At 37.0% G+C, this 25246-nt stretch overlaps 1 protein-coding gene across 1 annotated transcript in view; it reads left to right on the top strand.

The window, feature by feature from the left end:
- Positions 1-23612, top strand: part of igsf9a (immunoglobulin superfamily, member 9a) — a 32200-nt gene extending 8588 nt beyond the window's left edge. Inside the window, exons 4-21 of the mRNA XM_079407536.1 lie at positions 7190-7339; positions 9010-9161; positions 9618-9735; positions 12073-12214; positions 12303-12448; positions 12969-13111; positions 13371-13511; positions 14209-14325; positions 14870-15020; positions 15291-15402; positions 15796-15983; positions 16466-16683; positions 16807-16891; positions 17044-17211; positions 17376-17412; positions 17518-19725; positions 20898-21055; positions 21639-23612. Of these exons, the coding sequence (XP_079263662.1) occupies positions 7190-7339; positions 9010-9161; positions 9618-9735; positions 12073-12214; positions 12303-12448; positions 12969-13111; positions 13371-13511; positions 14209-14325; positions 14870-15020; positions 15291-15402; positions 15796-15983; positions 16466-16683; positions 16807-16891; positions 17044-17211; positions 17376-17412; positions 17518-19725; positions 20898-21055; positions 21639-21796 (4592 nt within the window). The 3' untranslated portion in view covers positions 21797-23612. The remainder of the gene's footprint in view (positions 1-7189; positions 7340-9009; positions 9162-9617; positions 9736-12072; positions 12215-12302; positions 12449-12968; positions 13112-13370; positions 13512-14208; positions 14326-14869; positions 15021-15290; positions 15403-15795; positions 15984-16465; positions 16684-16806; positions 16892-17043; positions 17212-17375; positions 17413-17517; positions 19726-20897; positions 21056-21638) is intronic.
- Positions 23613-25246: the final 1634 nt, after the last annotated feature.

Below are 25246 nucleotides of genomic sequence, written 5' to 3'. Positions count from 1 at the left end.
AATCTAATTACACTGTTGAAGATGTAATTAGTAACTAGTAATTAATTACTTTTTTAGCGTAACTTACCCAACACTGCTGGTAATGTGCAAAGAATTACAAATTTCTTTACAAGTGACAGTTCATAAACAAATTTGTTTACTTGTGCAACTAGCATAGACAAATTTGCTTACAAGTGCAACAAGCAATGCTTTTAAATGAATTTGCTGTGCTTTATAGGTTAATTTCTTTACTTGTGACACACAACATTTGTGCAAAAAGAAACATTTTAAGTGAATTTCCACCATCTTTACTTGTGCGACAAGCAACATTTTATAAGTGAATTTATTTACATGTGCAACAAGCCACATTTTAAGTGAATGTAGATAGCTTTTTTAAGCTAATTTATTTACATGTACAAGAAGGAACAATTTAGTGACTCAACACAGTTTTGCAACACACAGCACTTCACGCCCAAACTTGTTTACATCTACATCAAGCAACGTTTTTTAAAGTGAATTTGCTATGCTTTGTAAGCTAATTTATTTACTTGTGCAACAAACAACACTTCATAAGTGAATTTGTTTATTTGTGCAACATGTAATAGTTCATAAATTTGTTTATATGTGCAACAATTCATTTATTAAATTCATTAATAAATGAATTTCTTGTGCGAAAAGCAACAAGTGAACTTTTTACTTGTGAAACATGCACAATACACAATTTTGTATACTGTACATGTGCAATAAACAACGTTTTTAGGTGAATTTGCAATGCTTAATAAGCCAATTTCAGTTCTTGCATGACAAGCAACAGGTTATAGTGTATTGACACTGGTTTATAAGCAGTGTTGAGGAGTAACTAGATACATGTTACGGAATTACGTAATTTAATTACAAAATAAAAGTAATTGTAATCAGTGAAAAATGTCTAATTTAAATTACAGTTACTTATGAAAATGTTAAGGATTGCAAAGGGGGCTACATCTGATTTTTTCATATATACTCCCAGATACAGATTTAATTGATTTCTTTCATAAATTGCAGTGACTGCTCTAAAATATGAAACACCAATGCTTCAGTAGATTACATGCTTATCCGATAACTCTTGTATGTCCTAAATGGGTTTATGTATATGCTTTTTTTCTTTAAGATTAACTGTTTTTTCTAAGGCATTGTTGGATTCCAGTGTTTCCTGTCATAGCTATGCAAAGATTTGATTTAAAAAACAGTATCATAGCTATTAAACTATTTCTTGTTATGATTTTACATCTGTACTTAACCTCAGAATGATTTTAAAATAAGTCTGATTTTGTGGTGGCTGTGCTTCAAAGGGGACATCGGATGCCCATTTTCCACAAGTTGGTATGATTCTTTAGGGTATTCTTGAAATGGTCTCAGTGGTCGTGTAAAACAACACCCTTTTTACCTTGTCAAAAACAGCTCTGTTTACAGCGACTCCTTTCGGTGCATATCTCTTTACATGATAATGAGCTCTGCTCACCCCGCCCCTCTCTTCTGTGGAAGAGCAAAGGTGATTCGCAAATAATCATTAAAAAAATATAAAGTCTGAGACTTACTTCTTCTGGAGGTGCAGCTGGATCATGGGTACTGATCCATCCTTGAGTTTGAACATTTTAACAAAACCTGCCTTGAATTGTCCCTCATTCAGAAAGTAGTCTGGAGTAAAATGATTTGCGCAGCCAGACATAAAAGAATTTAGTGAAAGTGAAGTAAAGTGACGTGACGTGACATCTGGCCAAGTATGGTTAACCCATCCAAGTGCACACACACACAGTAGTGAACACACATCCGGAGCAGTGGGCAGCCAATACTCGGTGCCTGTCTCAAGGGTCTCACCTCAGTCATGGTATTGAAGGTGGAAGAGGGCGCTGGTTATTCACTCCAAAATCAAAATGGCTCGATAATTGAGACTGTTTAGGTTTTTAGGAGATTAAAAAAAAGGGAGTTAATTTTTATCATTGTAGCGTGGTTGTGTCCACACACTGCTAATACACGTTTATATGCAAATGAAGATATTTTGCATTCAGTGTCTCCTTTAAAATTAAAATATTATAATCTTAATTCAAGTGATGAAAGACTTTAAAAATCTGACAGTAATCAGTGTTGAGTACTACTGTAAGGTTAACCCTGCCTGGTTTACATGTTTGAAAATGATTAACAGTTGAAAACATTAGAAATTTAGAAAAGTAATCAAAAAGGAATCAAATTTAATCAGTTACATTACTTTAATAAAGTAATTGAAAAGTTACACTACTTATTACATGTTAAGTATAGGGTAACTTGTAATCTGTAGCCTATTACATTTCCAAAGTAACCTTCCCAACACTGTTTATAAGCAAGTTTGTTTTCTTGGACAAACAAATTATAATGTAAGCAAAATTGACTCATTTAACAAGCAATAGTTACAAATTAATTGACTCTTGCACTAAACAATTGTTTATTAGTGAATTTGTTTTGAGGTAAGCAATGGATTACCCACCAATTTTGTATTTTTTTTTTTTTTTACTTATTCATCAAATAATGGTTTATGAACAAATTTGTTTACTTGTGCGACAAGCAATCTCTGTTTACTTGTTTGTTTACTTGTGTGAGAATATTTTGTGCATAAACAAATGTTTGGTTAATAGTGGATTCACATCTTTTAGCTTGCATTAGCATTTTCTGGTAGCATTTTCAGTGGTTTTCGAGACTGAACACTACTGGATATCGATTTTATTCACATTCCTTCCTTGTGAACTGAAAGAAGGAATGAATGGCCTCATGTAAAACAACAGCTCAATAAAGGTTAGAGGGCGTCACAACTGTCGTTTTATGTGATGAGAAGCAAAGAAGAAACAGGGGGGTGGGGATGTAGGTGCAGCATGGGAAGAGGTGAAGGGTGAGCTTGGTGTGAATTTCGTCACCTTAGGCAATATAGAGTCTCTTGTGTCCACTCTGGAGCTCTTAGTGATATGCCATAACTGTTACATGCCACAAAATAAAGCACATTTAGGGTTTGTGATGGTATTTTTTATATAACTTAACTAAATAGAATCTAGCTGGCTAGAAACCTAAAACTACATAGGCAGTAAAGTAGAAGCGATCTATAGATTGCAGTGAAAAGCGTGACCATCACAGGACTTTTTACTGACGCTCTCTGTTCCAAATGACCTCCCATCCCCCTCATCTGTCAGCATTCAAAAACTCAATTGAGTCAAAACTCTTTCTTACTAGCAGCACACTATCTTGAATGGCCATTGGTCCAATCAAACCAAGCAGCTTCCCCGTAGCCCGTTGTGGTGATTCAAATTTCAAAAGATAACAGTCTTGAAACACAATGAAAAGAATACAGATGACAACTATGGTATGAAATCTGACCCTCACTTTCATGAGCTGAAACTGGAGAGTCCCTACCTGGGAAACCTGTGCCAAGAGGTGACACAATGTCTCTGGGATACAAGGTAGCGGATAGGATTTAGACTCCAGGTTTCATAGCCTCAAGTCACAGACTTGTTGAATACAACCTCCAAATAGCAAACCTTCAAACTTTGAACCTTTTTTAATTTGAATAGGTGGATGTGGTTACTTGAGTGTTACTATATCGAAGGACAGTCTTCCTAAAGTTTTAAACACAATTTAACAGCTGTGAAGCACTTAAAACAATTGTAATTCTTCCAGCAAAAACCTTATCTAACATTGGCTTCATATGATGAAGTAAGTGGATACAAATGCAGCATATGTTACTTCATACATTAAGGAGTCTAATATTAGTTTCTCCTGAGATTTGAACCACCGTCAACTAAGCAACAGAGTGAGTGTTTGTTTGTACGACCGTCATCTGCTGTGGGAAATGGTTAGTCAGTCATAAACAAGTGAGTTTGTACTTGCGTGTGAAGACTTCAGATAAATCTTTTGCTGCACCAGGAAACAGGTGAACACACACAGATGGTGCTTTTCGTGCTTTAATGTATTAGAATGTATACTTCCCCTATGGTTCATTTACTCATGTTTTTCTCATAAAATATACACAAAGGGCAGATTTATTGCTTAGATTTTTTTCTACACCTCTGAAATGATACGTTTTCTATTATGTTTGATGTAGATCACATTTGTCTCAGATGTTTTAAATAAAAATTGAAATAAATTAGACATGTTGACATGAACGTGTAGCACTGCAACATAAATATGGAGAGCATTGCATAGGAAAGAATTTGAAATCTTTCTGATATTTCTGATAGTCAATGAAGTGGTTATGTAACAAATCATGAAAAATCGCTTTAATAGGAAAATCAAACAATATTTTATCGAACTTTGATAATTGCTTTAATCTTTTAAATAACTACATTAAATATTATATAAATAATTGCATTTTATAAAAATCACCTGTCACCTGAACAAATTGATACTTGCATGCATTAGGTATGTTATCGTCTTTGACAGACAGCATGTTGAAGCCGCTCAGGAACAGCCATTTTCTCCTTCTTCTCGGAAAGTGATGAAGCAGTCAAAACATCCGATAGTGTGGGTTTTCAGGAAATGCGTGGACTCCCTAGACCTCGGCAGGCTTCTCGCAATTTCTACCTAGTATTATGCCTGTAATTTTTTGACATTTTTATGCATGTCATTTTTTCAGCTTAACTTTTGAAAATCAAGTTCTGTGTTTTTTTTGTTAGTTTTTTTTTACCGTGAAAGAAGTGGTTTTGATGCACAAAGTTGTGTTTATTGTATCTTATCCAGCTTATTTTTACCCCAAAACGGACGCGGCCATTTGTAAATTTTATGGGTCTGGCTTCCAGTCTCATTGGCGTCCAGCTATTTTTAGCTGTACAAAACAGCTCATTTTGCTGCATGATATTGCAAATTTGTGTGTCTAACTATATTATTTTAATGTATTATATTAATTATAAACATACTGGTTTGCTGTGCAGTTTTACTGTTTACTACACGTTGTTATTCTTCTCGTTATTTCCCTACAACGACTAATGAACCGGAAGTCTCGTCCATAGGCTTACTTCGTGTTGAAGAATAAGCTGGTTAATGAAAATGAAATGAAAAATGAAAAATTTTGTTTAAACTTATGAACATGCAGATCCTGGTTTAAATAATAATGAAAATCGCTTTTTAAAACTTGTTTCTAAGCATATTTTAACTCACATCTTTGCAAATCTGAGCACAGAGTGAGACATTAGTGAGATCTCTTCTGAAACTCGAGAATACTTTTTTGGAGAGAAATCTGTGAAGCAGGATATTCAATAGAAATCTCAGTTTGCGCTCATTTAATCTCACTGCTCTTTTGAAGAAACTTTAAAGAGATCTCTGTGATTTCCCTCCTACTATAACTGGTCTGAAATTTAAAAACTAAAGAGTTTACTTTCTCCTCAGGTTTTTTCAGGAGTGTCTAGTAACTTGAGAGTTTAAATCCCTCCTAAGCCCTGCCCCCGAACTGATTTTAATCCCTGTCACCACGGCAACTAAATTCAAATCCAAACCACTGGCAGGAGGGACCATGGCAACATTTTAGTGCTGGCTTGTACCCTGAGTGTCTGGGCTGGACAGGATCATGTTGTATAGCCCAAATCTCTTGGGATGATGGTGTCCGTGTCCCTTTTCCGTGACCTCCGGCTCCCATGTGGGTAAAATAAATAGGGGCGGATGGACCATGATGATGCTCTCAGCTGTTATCTCAGGCTGAGTTCTGTTTCCACAGTCACTCCTCTTGGGAGCTCGGTTAATGATTGCTGTCACCGCCTATTTTCATAAACACATCATAGCTATACTCCATGCATTGGCCGCACACGTGTTTGCAGATGATGCATTTTCAGTTTTGAGACAATTTTTTCTTTGATGTGGCTTCAGTGGTGGAGATTTTAACCGCTGGTCTCTTTAAATGACTATAGAGTCTGAGAAGTCTTTGAAAAGCTTTTTTTACTGAGTGAAAGAGAGATAAAGACAGAGAGAGAGATGAAAGAGGAGGGAGGGGTGAGTCAGCAAACACCGTAGCTACAGGGTGCAGTCACCTGGCAACCGAGAGATAGAGTTTCAAGCGCTAAAAGATCTAGACTAAACACTCAATCTATCTGCACCTTATCCAATTAAACTAAATGGCATAATGGACACTTACGTGTGTTTTAGTTATTTATTTAATTATTAATTTCAATAAATAATAAAAAAGAAAATCATGAAAAATATAAATTCCTTGTCCAACTAAGATAAATGGTGTACTGGACATTTAAATATACAATGTGTGTTTTAGAATTCAAATGAATTTAAATGTAAATAAAAATAAAATCATTAAATACAGTTTTTTGTTGCATTATTGAAATAAATGTAATTGATTTAAAAACTAAAATAAATGATATATTAGACATGTAATATACAATGTGTATTTTATATATATTTTTTTACATTTAAATTAAAACTTAAAATGTTGCATTATTTTGTTGCATTATTTAATTTTTTTTTATTATTATTTATTTAAGTCTGAACCAAATTTAGTTCATTTGTGCAATTTGATTTGAAAAAGTTATTCAGCTGAAATGCATGGTATATTGGACACTTAAATGTATGTGTTTTTTTTTTATTGTAATTATGTTATTGCATAAAATTTAAATAAAAATATATATTTTAATGAATTTATTGATTTTAAAGTTATTCAACTAAAATACATCTACAATCTGTATTTTAGAATTTAAATTAATTTATTAAATTTAAATACAAAATTCAATTAAAATGTAAACTGTTTTGTTTGCAATATTGATTTAAAATATTAAGTCATACTTAATATTTATACTAGTATGTGTGTATTTTAATTTTTTGTATACTTGAAATTAAAATGGTAAACTTGTATTTATAATTAGCTTGAAGCTTAAAATTAATTAAATTGTGTAATTTATATCTGCAGCATATGCTTTGTATTTGTTTTGTACAAACTCACAAATTCCATGTACTGTGTTTTATTTTAAATTCAGATTAAAATTGTGAACTTAAGTTAAATTTGCTTAAAATAATATAAAAATACAACTAAATAAAATAATTCTAATATAGAAAAATAGTAATAATACGCATATAAAGAAATCAAACACATTTGAAAATTTTAAACACTTTATATCTAATTTTTTATTAGCTTGTAGCTTGTTTGATTGTTGAAATAGTCTTGTGTTTTGTACGTGTTTGCTGTTTCTGACCCTTCCCGTCTACTGATCGTGTCCAGGTCGAGTGTCAGTCATCAGGGGAACATCTTTGCAGATGAGGGGGCTTCTCTTGGAGGATGAAGGCTGGTATGAGTGCCGAATCCTCCCGCTAGACAAAACCACAGATGAGACCGTCAGCAACGGGAGCTGGACTCTACTCTCTGTTGCAGGTGAGACTCACCATCCAACGAGTAGACATGAATTATTTATAGTAAGAAAAGATATCCAATTTTACCTGTAGTCTGAATCAGAAGCATTACAGTAATTCTCTTTATGTAATATCAGCGAGACAATGCCATTATACTCATCCCACAGTCTCCAACCCAAACACGACTCCATTCAAACATGCAGTGAACAATGAATGAATACATGCACCTGTTACCAGGCTGTGCTCATGCACCTGTTCGAGAGTCCGCTCTGTCTCTGTCGGCCACACCTTGAGGCCATTTTCTGAGACTCTGACTCAGTGTAGGCCAGATTACAGAAGCCACTTGAGGCCTGTGATGACATTAGGTTCAGTTTTCAACTCGTTAGTTCTTTGAGAGCATCTTGCAAGCGGCTGGACTCCACTGTGCCTTTAATTAAAGTAAAAATAAACTGATAAAGTTGAGGGTGCTAGTTTAAAACTTTATCTTTCAGAGCTGTAAGCTACTCATGACTAGATAGTCTACCATTTTGAATTAGTACTTGGCTACAAGGTATTGATATATTTTAAAAATATGTATTTAAGATACACACACACATATATATATATATATACATAAATTTAAGATACATTTAAGATTAGCAAGATTTTGGATGTTTTTTAAAGAGGTTTCTTCTGCTCATTTAGGCTTCATTACATCAAAAATATAGAAAAACAGTAATATTGTAAAATATTATTGCAATTTAAAATAAATCGTTTTCTATTTTAATATACTTTAAAATATAATTTTGAAATGCTAAAATGCTGCCATTACTCCAGTCTTCAGTGTCTCATGATCCTTCAGAAATCATTTTAATATGCTGATTTATTATCAATGTTGGAAACAAGCGATTTTGTAACAATATACACTACCATTCAAAAGTTTGGGATCAGTATTTTCTTTCTTTTTTGAAAGAAATTTCTAATTTTATTCAGCAAGGATGTGTTAAATGGATAAAAAGTGAAAGTAAATACATGTTGTTAGAAACGATTTCTTTTAAATGACAGTGTATACAGTATATACATACTTATATACATATATGTGTGTGTGTGTGTGTGTGTGTACATATTGTGGCGGGAGGAGCAAACGACAGCCACAATGGACGGGGTGGTGATGACAATAAGGGGGGAGGCAGCCGACTCGTCACAATATATATATATATATATATATATATATATATATATATATATATATATATATATACATAAATGAAGCTGAAATTTAGAATTTAGCTTATCACAGGTATAAATGACATTTTAGAATATATTCAGTTAAAACTATTTTGCGTTCTAATAATATTTCAAAATATTACAGTTTTTACTATTTTTTTATCATAAAAATATAGGCTTGGTGAGCAAAAGAGACTTCTTTCAAAATCATTTAAAAATCTTAAAGACCTAAAACTGTTAAACAGTAGTGGAGGTTTATTTATAATGTTTAACTATTAGAATATGTCATTTAAAATTGAATCAGAGAAGTAGGTCTATGCCTGTGGTTGAAAATTAAATCTAGTAGCATCGCTGCTTTTAGTAACTCTCCAACATGAAGAATAACTCATTTATGAACTGTTATTCATAACATCACATTTGATCGTTAATAAATCTTAGCATTTTTTGAACAACATGATTGTTTTCTTTGCTTACTCCTGTGTCTAGCGCCTCCTGTATTTACGGAGACCTCCCCTCCTGGAGTTGAAGTGTTTGTAGGGAGATCGGTAACCCTGAAGTGTGCAGCTCAGGGAAATCCACGGCCTACAATAACCTGGTCTAAAGATGGACGACCTATAAATCCTCAAAGCAAAGTAAAGGTAGGATGTTAGTACTTAAAAACCCTATGAAATGGTTGAAAAATGCTATTATATTCCCTGTGTTGATATATTTCCGTATGAAAAGTTGGGTGGGACATATCAAAGTGCTTGTCCTATTTTAAACAGACAATAACATTTAGTTCACGTCACAGCCTGGAAAAAACTATGATTTACTACCTGCAAATGCACATTTTGGAGAGCATTTGTTTGGACAAAAATATGTAGCCTATACACTACTCCAAACAATACGAGTCATACGAATTTGTATCTATTTTCCAGGAAATGAAAGAAGTTTGTTTTGTCAACTTTGGGGCTGTACTCACTTACTGAGCTTAAAGCTAACAAACATGGATTGACTTCATCAGATTCACAAATGCAATAGAGAATCAGATCTAGAATACATTTATCCTCCACTCTCTTTTCACACACGTCATATCTCTCATTTTGATCCTATAGATCATGAATGGAAGTGTATCTTTCCATGCTGTAAGCAGAGAAACATCAGGCCAGTATCAGTGTCACGCCTCCAACACTGAAGGAAATGTGACTCACCTCACAAAGCTCAAAGTCATTGGTAAGTCAGCACTGATGTTTTCTCCTCATTTAGGATAATTGTCTGTATTACTCCGGTTAGGTGCATTGAAACGATCTGAGAAGTGTTGGGGAGACCATTATAAACCTTATCAGTCTTGCTCATGAATATTTATTAGATGGTGTAATGTTTACCCATTAATCATAACTAATTTGGTGGAAATAAGGTACGTGAGTACGAGCCATATTAAAATTACTGATGCAGATTGCACATGCATTGGATCGACTTGTATGTAACTGATTGACCGATGCTTCTGTTTTGCTCTTAAAATATGGTTATTGCCCCCCCCCCCCCCCCCCCCCCCCAAAAAAAAATGGAAGGGGTACAATTTTCACCCTAGTTGCAATAGTTTTGAAACCCCTGGCTCATGCCATTATATTCTACATGACAATTGTAAGCTTTTCTGATTGAATGGCGACACCTATTGGTGGTGTTGTAATACATTACATTTAAGCACACTTCATTTTCAAGAGTCTGTAGCTCAAACAGTACAGTAAATTCCAGCAATGGCAAAATCATGGATTCAATTCCCAGGAAATGAATGTGCAAAACTATACAAGTTTACTTTTGCTAAATGTCATGTACAGTACTTCAAATCTTAAAAGTATATTTTAAAATGTACATGGGGTTAATACAATATTAATGAAAGGCCACTTAAGTGCACTTACAGAGAGTACACTTGGATGGCTTTGTAATAATGTCAAATTAAAAAATTACTTTAAGGTTGCCATATTTTATGGGCAGTCGTGGATAGAGCGTCGGACTTGTAACCTGAAGGTCGTGGGTTCGAGTTTCAGGTCTAGCAGGGATTGTAGTTGGGGGAGTGAATAACCAACACTCTCTCCACCCTCAATACCACAACTGAGGTGAGACCCCTGAGCAAGGCACCAAACCCCCAACTGCTCCCCGGGCGCCATCATTGGCTGCCCACTGCTCTGGGTGTATGTTCACTACTGTGTGTACACTTGGATGGGTTAAATTCAGAGCACAAATTCCAAGTATGGGTGACCATACTTGGCCACACACCCCTCCCCCCCTTCCCCCCATAGAAGGGAAAACTGTATTTACCTGGGCATAGTTGACCTCTGAAAAATAGGCGGATCAGAACATAACACCGACTGACGTAACAGTCGGGATCACTAATAGTTACGCCCCGAACATTTGCATATCCCCACCCATGTTCTAGGCCAGCCGAACCAACAGATGTTCTGCAGGTATTGTGAAGAAACAAGCGAGGACAACAGCGAAAATGGCAGATCATGGAAATAAATGTTATGTTCTAGGGGATGTGTTGGTGTCTGTATTCAGAAAAGCATGGAAAGCAAATAACTAATAAAATAACGCGAGCCACTAAAGGGACATGGTTAGCTCCTTGCTAGCTGTAGCCTGTTACACTGCAGTACATAAGATTTCACTTACCTCATAAACAGAGTAAGGAGAGATGACTGAGGATGATGGCGAATGATTTACAGATCCTGAGCACCACTGACAAGCGTCTGATCTTGTAAAATGTGTGTTAAGTACTGCCGCTCCATAATATAAACAGAGTTCGTGCGATCGCGAATCTCGAAAGCAAAAGTAAAAAAAGTAAAAAGCAAGAAGTTTCAGTGCCCCACATATTAATAGCGGCTCCCTGATGCCCGCATTTTATATACAGTATAATTACCCATGATATAACTGCGAGAGAAAGTATTGAAATATGTATTTTCCTCTCTGTGTTTCCTTCCCCTAGCTACTGAAATGAGCCACACTGTGAAACAGCCAATCAGAGCAGAGCTCAACATTATTATTCATGACCCTTCCAAATAAGCCAATAACAGACCATTTTATTCTAGGGAGAAATCCTAGGGTTGTAAATGCACATGTAAAACATGTAGATATCAGAGAACAATTTAAAATATTGTATCAATGCATTCTATGGCACCTTTAAAGTACATCTATATCATTATGTTTTAATAATCTTTTGTCAGGTATTATAGAAGTACACTTATTTTGGTGTATTGACAAACATGCTAAAGCACATGAAAAGTACTTGATTATAATTTTATCCCGTGTGTGTCAAAAAAGTCCTCAAGTTTAAATAATTGCTTTTAATATAAACTTAAATTAATTTTAAATAACATGCAGTTAAGTGTCTGAAAACTCTACATTTACTTTGCACTTAAGTATATTCTTTTAAAGTATATTATTTCCATAATAAATACTTTAAAAAAAAAAAAAAAAAAAAGTTAGCAAATTGTTTTTACAAGTAAAAGCAAGTGAAACATATTATTCATATTGCTGCATTAATGAACATTGTGTATTTTTTTCTATCAACAGGCCCTCCAGTGATCGTAATTCCTCCAACGGACACTGTTCTCAACATGTTCCAGGATGCCAAGTTGAAGTGCCAGGCTGAAGCTGACCCACGCAACATGACCTATGTGTGGCAAAGACAAGGAGAAGATATTTATCACATTGAGTGAGTTCTCTTCTAACACTGTGAACCTCCACCTTAGTATTTATAGGTAACATGTAGCTTATGCAGTATTCGTGTGTGTTTGTTTTAGGTCTCTGAAGTCTCGTGTTAAGGTCATAGTGGATGGTACACTTCTCATATCGCGTTTGACTCCAGAGGATTCTGGGAACTACACCTGCATGCCCACTAATGGACTTCCCGTCTCCCCCTCTGCCTCAGCTACCCTCACTGTGCAGCGTAAGTGTTTCACATATCATGGTAAAAAAACTAAATAATGGATTTAGATTTGCCTACACTATACTTCTCATACACTACTATAATACAAGTTGAACAAGAAACAACACTAGTTTCAGCCACATTTATGTTCAAATCGATAAATACATGCGATATAGAATATGGCACATCCAGATGTTATACATAGCATATACAGTATACTGTATATATAATAATTGCTGTTCTTGGTAAACTTTCTGTTCATCAAAGGATCCACAACCATTGATACTGATTAGCATATTAGAATGATTTCTGAAGGATCATGTGACACTAAAGACTGTTTGCATCACAGGAAAAAAATTACATTTGAATATATATTCAAGTAGAAAATCGTTATTTTGCATTGTAATAATATTTCACAATATTACTGTTCTGCTGTATTTTTCATCAAATAAATGAAATGATAAGCATAAAAAATAGCAATTTTACCCCAAATAAAAAAAAAAAAAAAAATATTGAAAACAATATATGTCTTCTTTAACAGACCCAGCACAGGTGACGAAGATGCCCTCATTAACCTTCCTCCCCACTGGCATGAGGGGCATCATTGCGTGCCCCGTCAGAGCTGAACCACCATTATCACATGTCGACTGGATTAAAGATGACAAACCACTCGATTTAGGCATGGTGAGTAACGTTTGCTTTTCTCACTATCCATACAAAACACTTTTTAACATTTCATATGTACATTTTATAAGTACACTGCTACTCCTAAGTGCTTTCCTGAGTGCTTTTTCTCTGCTACTAATGCTTGACATATTGATTTTAATTTGGTGACACCATGCTGTGCTTACACTTATACCCCTCTCTCGATGATGTAACCTCACATCTTTTCAAAGAGCATTATTTCAGAAAACACTCAGAATAACTGAATTTCTTTCAACAGTATCCTGGATGGACACTGACTTCAGAAGGCTCTATAATCATAGCGACAGCTAATGACGACACTGCAGGTGTATACACGTGTACTCCCTACAATAGCTTTGGGACAATGGGCCAGTCTGAGCCCACCACCGTTATACTACAGGTGGGGCTTTACAGAGTGTTGCCATTTTCATTTTTTTTAATTTAGTTTTCTGTAACAAAATAATTATTTGTAAAAACAGATATGTAAAAAAATAACAATAAAGATATTAAAATATGTAAAAATACAAATGTTTATAACTATGGAAGCGTGAATAAAAAAGAAAAGAAAATATATTTTATCTCACATTTATGAGAAAAAGATTTTGTGAGATACAAACTCGCAATTCTGACTTTTTTTCTCAGAACTGCATGATATAAGCTCACAATTGCAAGAAATAAATTTAGAATTGTGATATACAAACTCGCAATTGCAAGATACAAATGCGGAATTCTGACTTTTTTCTCAGAATTGTGAGATATAAACTCATTATTAGTCCAGTTTTTAGGGGAAAAAGATTGGCTTTTTTCTTATAACTGTTTATATCTTACAATTCTGACTTTATAACTCACAATTCCATGTTATAAAGTCAGAATTTTGAGACATAAACTCGTAATTCTGAGGAAAAAAGTTAGAATTGTGAGACAAAAATTCACAATGACCTTTTTTATTTTTATTCAGTGGTGGAAATGGCTTCCATATATAACAGATATCTATCTTAGAATGTTGTGGAGGAAAAGTGATGGAATGGAATGGAAATACAATTAGATATGTTCAGTGTGAATTTTCAAGCCATAATATAAGCGTCTTTGTCTTTTAGGATCCTCCATCACTTAAAGTGTCACCTCGTAAGGAGTACAGACAGGATGTTGGGCACATGCTTGTTATTCCATGTCAGATGGACGGTAATCCGGCTCCAAAAGTCAGCTGGAAAAAGGTGAAAGTCATTTCACTGTGCCTTTACACTTAAATTCTTGGTTCACTTGTCAAAGTGATGGTATTGTACCATATTTTGTAGCACAAACAAAGTAACATTACTTACAATAAAAATCCCCCTTTTTCAGTTCTAATCAGTAGAAATACCATGTTAAGTTTATAAAGATTTTTTTCTGTTTGATATGCTCTATAGACTTCCATTGAAAGTGTATTACTGTACACGCTTGATGTTAGTTCTTTCAAACTAGGGGACAAGTTTAAATTATTTTCTGTGGTAAACAACAAACCAGAGATGTTGCTGACTGAGCTAAACACATGTTTAACCTAGAACATTCCTGTAATGTTATGAGGTGTAATGTTCACAGGCAATAGTTTACAACTGCTTATATAAAACTGTGCTGATTAACATTAGAAACAAATTGCATCAGTCCTGTGCACAAAAACTGAGAATTTTCATTTTCTCTAAATACAGCTGGAAATCAAGTTTTAATTAAAATTGGTGTTTAATCTCATTATATGCTTCATTACGGCACTGCTCCTCTTAGGTTGGCACAGCCTCTCGCTCACTGTTCTCTGTAGCAGCGAACGGCTCCCTCATTCTGCATCCTCTCAGTAAAGACCACCAGGGGGAATGGGAGTGCAGCTCCACAAACCGAGTGGCCACTGAATCCGTCAGAACAACAGTCCTTGTGCTGGGTAAGACTTAAAGCATCTAGATCATTACTACCACATTTGGGCCATGTGATGTTTACTGTAACAGTAAGCACAGACATCTTTTGTGTTCATTTTTGGCTTGAATTTCAGCTAAATAAAAGCCCTAGAGGGGCTAAAGGTAATCTTTTCTTGTGGCCCCTGAGCTTTTCAAAGTTGAGTAGTCCTCATCTAGATTGAACGTGCAACTTGCTGTCACACCTCATGTATCACACTTCATATGTCACACATATCTTGTTTCCTTCTGATTCACAGGTACAAGTCCACATGCAGTGTCATCAGTATCTGTGATCCCAGGAATGAACCAGGCCAATGTCTCTTGGGTAGCTGGCTTTGATGGAGGATATGCCCAGAAATTCACTGTCTGGTTAGTGTCTGTCTTTTTAGAGTTCATCTCTGTAAATCTTAAGTATTTTGAAATTGTAGTCTGTCAGATAATATTTTTTTGTAATAAGAGCAGTATTTATCTAATACATTCACTCTAAATACAAAAACAATGCAAAGCAGATTCACAAAGCTGCATGCACAATACAAATCTCAAGAAGGTGCACAAATCTCCAAAAAAAACAAATGTAGCATTTTGGCATGCAGCATTGCTCTTAGTTGGAATGTTTTTTATTTTATTTAATTTTTTAGCTAATTTTATGCTACTGAAAAAAGTTAGTAGTGTTGCTACTTTTCACTGGATGGTTTAAGCCTGTCTTCATAAATCTTCTATTTATTAATTTTTTTTGAAAACTTGCTAACATTCTTTTTTCAGGTATAAGCAGGTGTCAGCAGAAAGGAAAGAGGAAAAGCAAGAGTGGTTGTCTTTCTCAGACCTCTCCACTGAGAACAGTCTGATGGTCACCAATCTTCTTCCTGCCACTGAGTACCAGTTCAGTGTTGTGGCCCAAAATAAAATTGGCACTGGGCCCTTCAGTGAGATCACCACCATCACAACTCTGGGTAAACATTAGCTGTGCATAAGACACTTTCAAGTTCCTATGGTTTTATGAACCTAGATTTCATGGCCGTGAATTCCTTACATTTTGTTGCTATTAAGTGACACGTGATTTTAGGAGGATGGCATTTTATTGATCAAACTATTGTACATAGAAAGAAGAGAAAGCCTGTACATTTAAATTAGAATATCTATTTCATCTATTTTAATTAATTTAGTCATTTTCTAGGAATAGAATTTCAGAATTTAGTAATCAAAATTTAGTGGCATATAGATGGCCTCAAAGCTAATAGACACGGTCTAAAAGCCACAGAACTCCAATTTTGATTTCATTGGGTCTTTAAAACCACTTAGCCTCTGTGCTGGCTACCTTATGCAGACCTCAAATTAATGTTAAACCATCTGTATTTATGCTGCACACTGTGAATAATTGAATAAAAGCAATCTGTTCATTTCAGTCTCTCTCATTTAATATTTTATTTTACAGATGCACTTCCTGTTGTGGTCAAGCTGGTACCACCTACAAATCTCTCGATCAATAAGAGTTCAGAGGGAATTCTTCTGTCGTGGTCAGTGCCTCAGTCCCATTCTCCACCCATTGACAGTTTTGTCGTCCAGTCATGCCTTGAAGGAGAGGAATGGATTAATCTGAAAGAGAACATTAGCCCAGTAGAGAGTCAAATCTTTCTTCCAGGGTTATGTAAGGTAAATGTTCTCGAAGACATGATCTGAGATTTTCAGCTTGTCATTTTTGATAAATGCAATCCTTTCTTACTTTGCTCTCATCCTTATTTTGTCATTTTTCTCACAATGTATCACTCTCTGAAGGACTGCAAGTATGAACTGAGGCTTCTCTCTCAACGTGGAGATCAGCTGAGCATGCCCAGTCCATCAATCAGTGTCTCCACCATCGGTTAGTGCTTCACACATTCCCTGTTCTAATCACCTGCCTGTAACATTTCCTTCAGAAATTGTTAGAATTTATTACTCTAAGCTATACTTATGAAAAAATCTATAAGCCTTTTAACATACCCAACCATTAAAACCTTTCTTTGCGCTCCACAGGAATGAACATGCACCCAGCCAGTTCCCGCCTCCTAGACTTTCCTGACCAGCTAATGGCTGGTGTTATGGGTGGAGTAGGACTTCTTTGTCTTGCTCTTATCCTGACCCTGGCAATAGTCTGTTTCATTTTTCACAAAAGGAACCTAAGGCGTAGGCAGAATGTCAAGGGTAAAGAAACAACACTTTGAACTGCTTAGAACTGTTTTAACAGTCAGCCTCAATGTGTTCATCTTAGAAGATGCTCTCACTCCTTTACCTCATATTGTTACTCTTCATGCATGATCATTTATCCTGTCACTCATTCCATTGTAAAATTGGTTCCCTCCTTTCAGATCTCCCTCCTGCAATAAATAAGAACCCTTCTGAAAAGTAAGTTCACCACCCTCACCTCATGAAACCCTTTTTCATTTCCCAAATTTTTCCTACTAATTGCAACCATTTTGAAATGTACTAAATTCCTATCCTTTACCTTAGCAGCCCTGACAACACCCTGAACCAAAGGCTCCTACCAGCTCGTCCACTCTCCTACACTTCCTCTTCTTCCAATCACTCCTCCCTTGAAAAGTCTAGTCACAGTGATTTTCATGCCCAGCGGCAACATCTCCTGCCTCAAGCTCACCCTCCTTCCCACCATTCCTTCCCTGAGAGCCATCTCCAACGGGCATCAATTGCCCCTGTGTCCTCTGTGGAGTTCATCCATCGGGGCTCTGACGGATGCTTTGTTGATTCTTGTGAAGACGCCAATATTGTCAGTTCTCAGGTCAAGATAAACCCAAGTCAAAACTCCCATCTGTCATCAGATGGAAACAGGAGCTTCAGAATTCAGAAATCTCAGTCTTTGAGATCCTATAGGAATGAAAGAAAAAAGCCACCCTTTGTCCTTTCAGTGGATCTTCCACCTTTCGCATCAGATATCCCTTCTTCTAGCAGAACACAAGCTATGGCTAAGCACCTCTCGTTGAACAGCCATTACATGCCCATTCTGGAGCAAGAGTTCTTGGATGGACCAGACCAGACAAGTCTCTCATCAGATAGTAGTGCCTCTTTTCTCTATCCTCATTCAGAAAGTACTCTGGGTCGGCAGTCCATGAAACAAGGTACCAAACACTCTACAGCCAGTACCCTGGTTTTGCAGATGGAGCATGAGAGAGAACAAGGAAATCTAAGTCGCTGTTTGTCTTTAGCTCATGAGAGAGAGGGGCTTGAAAGGGAATTACGCAAGTACACTGTTGATCAAAATCCATATAGTCTTGAACAGACAGGTGATGAGTATGGAAGAATCTGGAAAATTCCAGAAACCTCAACACCTCAGGGTAACTACCAAGCCATAAGACAAAGCCTTTTATCTGAGAATACCAGCATGGTGAAGGGAAGAGCTGCCTCTTGCATTCCATGGGAGGAACGACACAGGATTTCTTTTGCAAGCTCGGTGCCCCTACATACCTCTAATGGGAAGGATACTAAGGATAGGCAGAATCAACAAGGTTACTATTCCATCCACAGATCCAACTACCAAAGGTCTCGTAGTCTAGACAGAGGGGAACACCAAAAATCGCAAACATGGGACCGAGGACGAAGCAGAACTCCTGTTGAGTCAAGTCTCGGTCGTGTTATGGATGAACCCTTAATCTACAAATTGGAGAAGACCCAAACTGATGTAGGGCATAGAGGCCAGAGGACCTCAAGCAGAGGTCAACATTGTTATGACCCATGTATATATTCATCCTCAGACGATCAGCAGAGGCGGACAATAGAAAGAAGTACTAGACAGATAAATCCAACTAGTATTTATTCAGAGATGAGTGTAGATGGACCTGATCTTGAGAGCCAGTCTCCTTATTCAAGGTCCATGCTGTGCTCAGATCACAGTTATGAGACTCTGGATTACGACCGACCCAAATTATCAGATCTTGTAAATGACAGATCAGGAGATACGAGTTTAAGAAAGCAGAAGAAGTTAAACAATTGGTCAAGCAAAACTGTATCTCAAATCAATGTTTCTGGAACAATGCCTCGGAAGACGAAGAGCCTGGGGTCAAACAATTGGAATCGGAACAAGAGCACCCAAAGTTTAGACTTAAAATTGTACAAGGACCAGTTTTTGACCCCTGATGCCTGGATAGACTCGCTGACACTTGGTCGAGATTCTACAATGTCCCCCTTTGCATGCAGATCCAAATTTGAGGCAGATAAGCCTAAAAGTAATCCCAGTTTGCAAACGGTTTCATTTGTGCCTTTAGAAAGTCAAACACAAGACCCCCGTCATCAGGCCTCTAAATCATATGATGGCTCCATGAATAACTCACAATCCCGCAAAAAGCTAGTGTCGGAACATAGCACTCATGCTGCCTTATCAACAGGGGGTTCTAGCTGGCCTCAGCCTTATTGCCCCTCTCTGCCAGCCTTGCCATCTGGAAGACGGAGCCAAAGCCAAGAGGGTGAGAGAGAGGAGGAATATGAAGATGGGCAGGAGGTGGATGTGGAACTTAACAGATACAGGAAGAGTTCAGAGAGAGAGGGAAGCTACAGAAGTTATGCAAGCCAAAGCAGTGGCAGGGGCAGCATGGATGCCCCTAGCAGCAGGCAGTTCTCTCTCAGCCCCCCTCTGACCAGCTCTCCAGAGACCACAGAGGACAGTGACAGAGATGAGGCAGTTCTACAGGAGCCTGAACGGCATGAAAGGTACAAATGGCTTTTCTTTGCCTTACTCCATATATTTACCTTAAGCTGTTTCTAATGATTTCAATTGATTCTTATGATTGATTCTCTCACAGAAAGTACTATGAGTACTCTTAGTATCTGCATTGATAATACCATGTTTTTTTTAACAGAAGTTCATCGTATTGCTATATTTTTGGACTTGCATTTAATATCACAATTTGTGTATACCATGGTAATACCACGTTTGGCAGCTGCAATGGACAGCCCCAGGACTTTAATTTAAGGCAGGGGACTCCAGCCCTTTTCTTGGAGAGCTACCATCCCAAAGATTTCAGCTTCAAACCCAATCAAACAAACACGATCCAGCTAATCAAGGTGTTCATGGCATTGTCTTATTATTGGGAGATATGAGGGTCTGTATTTCTTAGCATTGGAGAAAGCGTAACAGTCGACTGGGATCACGTGTGCCTTGATAACCAATCACATTACAGCTTTGATGTCAATGAATTTCAGTCAAGAGTGACAGTCAATCACCACTTACAGATATTATAGAAATGTACGAGAAATGCTGTAAACTAAATCCTACCTGTCGCAAAAAATCTGACTTCTCTTATAAAACAGCATTTGTTTCGATGTAAACTCTAAAAATAGTAAAATCCAAAACTAGCCTATTGTTTAATATCCAACAAGTTGAAAATTAGCCGATAGGATTTCAATTTATTAAATGATAAGCAGTTTCCACACAAAAGCTGTTTATTCAGCGTAGTGAAGCCTCTCCTCCATTTGACAGCCTTTCAAAAAAAAAAAAAAACAGCCTCTGGTTTCCTTCTCTGTGTACCACCAAAGCAGAAGTGTTAGCATTAGCAAGGCAAGTTTATTTATATAGCACATTTCATACACAATGGTAATTCAAAGTGCTTTACATAAAAGGAATTAAAATGATCATAAAAAATAATCACAACAACAAACTTTATTCAACAAACATTACACTTTTTCAGCTAAAGGTTGCAGGCTTGCTTTCCAGTGGCTTTGTTCAGAGCTTCTTGATAATTACAAGCAGGTGTGTTGGAGCAGGGATGGAACTGAAGTCTGCAGGACAGTAGCTCTCCTGGAGCAGGGTTGGAGATCCCTGATTTAAGGGTATCCACATTAAACTTAATGTTACCTCACATTTCTTTATCTTCTGACTTAAGATCTAGAAGAGGCTCTGTGGATGAGAGTTATGAATGGGACTCTGCTTACGTTCCAATGCATCCTGTGGACCCCAAAGGGCCAGGTCTACAGAGCCAAGAGAAGAAGATCAGCTCTACTAAAGATTATGGCAGGCCATATTTAGACCTGAAACAAAAAGGTAAGAGAAATGCTTGCTCTGTATTTTAACTCCTCAAAAATGTCATAGTGTATAGTGAAATGTATCTTAAGGGATACCGGGAAACCTGTTCTTTCACTGTTGCATAGTGGTTTATTGTTATTGTGAAATTCATTTAAAATTTGCATGTGCCTAAATGCCAAAAGGTGAGCTGTGGTTGATCAATGTTTTTTGTTTAGTGTTATCCTTTGGTCCATTTTACCAGGAGATTAATTATTAAATCAGACCGTCAAGCATTAAATGAACATACAAGAAATTTCTCAGTAATTAAGTTCAGGTTGTCTATCCCTCCTGTTGTGTTGGGGTTAATTTGACACACATCCAAAATATTTTTTTGTTGTGCATGTTACATTGGTAATTTTGTGGTTTTATGGGCATATACCATGGTACTACTATGTTTTTTTTAAGGTGTACCATCCAAATACCATGGTATATGACTATGAATAAAGATTATGACTGCAAGAGTTAAATTATGAAGACCAGTTCAAAGAGTCTGAACTGTAATATATTCAAGAAATATGTCTTTTTCTGGTTTCGTTCAACTCCATTGAATTTTTGACCCAAGGTCTTTACCCTCCGGCTGATTTGAAGGGATCTGTTCCGCTCTTTGAACCTCCCAATATTCTTCCTCCTCACTGTGAGCAAGAATCACTCCTTTCTCAGGAGATTCGGAAGAGCTTCACGTCATTCCCAGACCCAGAACCCGACACTGTGCTTTTCTGATTAAGGACAGTTAGTACACCATTCATGCTGATTAGCCTGAACTGTTTTCATTTTAGCTTTTATATGTTTAAGTAGTCAGAAATTGTGTTGAAACACTTAAGATGATTAGATTTGTTTGTCAAAACTGCAGCCAAATGTTAGCATGTTCTCAAACCTAGATTGGACACAGCATGGTTGCCATCGACACACATCTGAATGGCCAGCATGAGACGGGACACTGGGTGTCACAATTATTTGGATATCTGTGGACCACTCAAGCACAATGCAACCAAAGAACACACTGCTCTGCCCAGCTAATGGAAATGACATTACCTAATGGATGGGCCAAAGCAATGTGAAGGGAACTGTCATTTAAAAAGCTTGCATTATGTGCTAGAGATGCAAATCAAAGAGGGAATAAATAACACAGGACTTTGCTCTCTGCACCCTGCTGTTGCTGATGAAACTGAATTTGAAATAAAAATGTACAAGCTGTCTCAATGAGCCCCACTTTCAAAGCTGATTTTTGCAGAGGCTTTCGATTGTTCTGTAATTCCTATTTTGACAGTAAGGGCACACTGTAATTTAGAAACCTCATCAAAGCTCTTTTATGCTTGGTTACAGTAATATTTTATTATGCTAAACAGGATGTTGAAAAAAAGTATAATTTTTAGCTACCTTCAAGTTGTCAAGAGAATTGGAGTTGCATTTAAATTCTTTTATAAAAGAAATTTGCATTTAAATTCTTTTATAAGTTGCATTTAAATTCTTTTATAAATCTTGTCAAACATTTCACTGAAAAAGTACTGCTTTGGCAGCGACTTCAGTTTTCTTGACAATCATTGGTCCTACCCATTCATACCTGCCTCATACACGATACAATCCCAATGACACCATTCATGTAAATTTCACACTGTCATTCATTGTATACTGATCACTGTATGGTGCATCATCTAGTCCTTGACAGACTGACAATCGTTAAAAACCCTTTGAAGGTTTAACCCTTTAACCTCCAGTAGAAAGTTTTGTATTGTTTCCAATTGTTTCATTTTTGTTAATGGCGTGCGGGCTTTTTGTTTTAGAGTTTGTAATGTTGATGAGCTATTCTCATCTGAAGGAGCTCATTTTTTGTGTTTTAATGAGCCTTAGTGTCTGATGATGACGTTTGAGCCATTTAATGAGAAAATAATTCAAAATTGGTTGATTATTTACATTGGTGTCTTTTTTGAGAAATAATCTAATAAACGGATACTCTTTCAGAGTGCAACTGGAAGGAAATGATTAAATTCACTGCAGGTCATGGGAGTTAATTACGTATCACAGCACCCTGTGGTCTGGCCGTCTGCTGAGCCTGACAAAAACAAGTTATGTTAATTAACAGAGCTTAACTGTTTACAGTTAAACCAAATTTTTTTTCTGTTCAAATACTTTTCCTTTAATAATAATTAAAAAAACATTTAGATTTTTAAAAGCAATTAAGATGAAGCTTTGTATGGATGTTTTATTGCTTCAGAATGCTAAACACACAAAGAAATTTTTATTTTTTACCAGTATGAAATGTGTCTCTGTATCTGCTGCCTACTCACTGAATGTAGAATCTTTGCAAAAATGTGTATATGTAATTAATTGTTATATTTTAGCTTTTTAATCAAAGTCTATTCAAACAAGACTGTACAAATGAACACCTTTTTCTTAGTAGGAAATGAGAATTATTCCAGTTGTTTGCAGTTATTGCTTTTCGGGAAACAATTTGTACTTAAATTTTGTTACTTCATCAAATTATGAAATTGATTTCATGTATGTGGATTTATACATTGATTAAAGACAACAAAACATTGATTTTTGTTGTTGAGTAGATACTACAAAGCCAAACCAGAGTTTAGTTCCTCTGTATCCACTAGGATGTGCTGCACTTTCACAAATAGTCTTTTTTTCTGAGCTAAATAATCTCGAAAGCAGTGCAAGCATTCTCTAAACATTTAAGTTTTATTATACACCTGTTTTCTAATGTATAAAACATAAGTCTCTGACATTTTCTAAAGGAATGAAGAAGGATTATTGTCACTTCCTGACCACAACGTTTCCTCTGAATGCTGTGAGCTGTAGGAACAAAGTCCATTTCTTTCTTTTTTTTCTGTTCAGTGGTAAGATATGGACCTTTTTCTATTTGTGAACTCTCTTTTAGTGATTGAGTGGACTGTGAAATCCTGACAGGTTACAGGCGGACACATTAGTGTGAGTTCTGAACATAAGGAGCACAATCTCCATTATCTAAAGCTTGCAGCAATTCCACATGCAGAATTAATCACAGCTGAGGTGAAGGCAGGGATGTGTCAAAATGGAAACATACTGCATTTCCCTCCAACATTTTGTCGGTTTCCAACTCTTCTAGTCCTCATTTGTTCCTAATATCAGTGTAAAATTGCAGGCTTAATTAGTATGCATGCGTTGTACCAATATAACATTAATAATTAACCATACACATAATGACTAAAGACCCCTCCTTCAAACATGCACAGAATTGCCATCTAAAAGATTCATTGTGAAAGGAATGTGTCACAATTCGCATAGGCTACTTCATCAACTCATACATTCTTCACCCAAAAATGACACCTTACCCTCTTGTAACCATTTGGACTTTCTTTGACTTTTCAGTGGAACACAAAACTTTAAAATTCTGAGATGGCTCTTTTCTGCGCAATTACAGTTGTGGCGGGAAGAGCAAACGACAGAAACAGTGGGTGTGGCGTCAGGCCTCGGAGAGGTTTTTATTAAACAGAAATAATAAAATAAAGTGTCCAAAATAAACAGGGGATCTGGTGTGCTCGTCGTGCTGTGGGGGTTTGTGAAGGAGGGGCAGTGTTCTGAAAGGAAGGGTACAGGTAAGGGACGGAGTCCGGCAGTCACACGCACTCCCCTCTGAGGTCCGGGGTGCGAGGGACAGTGGCTTCTCCAGCGGCTTCGTCTACCTCTAGGTCCACGGCGCTCGACGGGATTAGTCGGCCCGGCATCCTGGCCCGACGGCCGTATCACGGGTGCGGTTTCGTCCGGACTGCGGGTCCGCCAGCTCACGTCTCTGGCGGTGCGGGAGTCCCTCTACGCTCCCTTCCTGGACCCACAAGGACACCAGCGTGCATGCACGGGGAAGAGACCGGTCTCTCGAGGAGAGGCGCGCTCTGTATTTAAACAGCGGCGGTGATGAGGCTCTATTCGGTTCAGGTGCGCCTCATCACACGCCGCCAGCCCTGGCTGATTCAGCGCCCCTCCTCTCTCACACCCCCACTCCCGTCGGGAGCCTGGTGAAGGGCGGCGATATTTAAGGGACGGGGTGGTGATAATAATAAGGGGGAGGCAGCCAACTCGTCACACAGTGAACACAGGAGTTTTCACAAATTATGGAAAAACAGGTTTGTGAGAGGAATAGCATGGACTTAAAGGGGTCATGAACTGCCTTTTTTAGTATTTTGTACT

The sequence above is a fragment of the Barbus barbus genome (genome assembly GCF_936440315.1).
Source record: "Barbus barbus genome assembly, chromosome: 45".
Taxonomy (NCBI): Eukaryota; Metazoa; Chordata; class Actinopteri; order Cypriniformes; family Cyprinidae; genus Barbus; species Barbus barbus.
The sequence above is the reverse complement of the archived record's forward strand: the minus strand, read 5'-3'. Positions and strand labels throughout refer to the sequence as shown.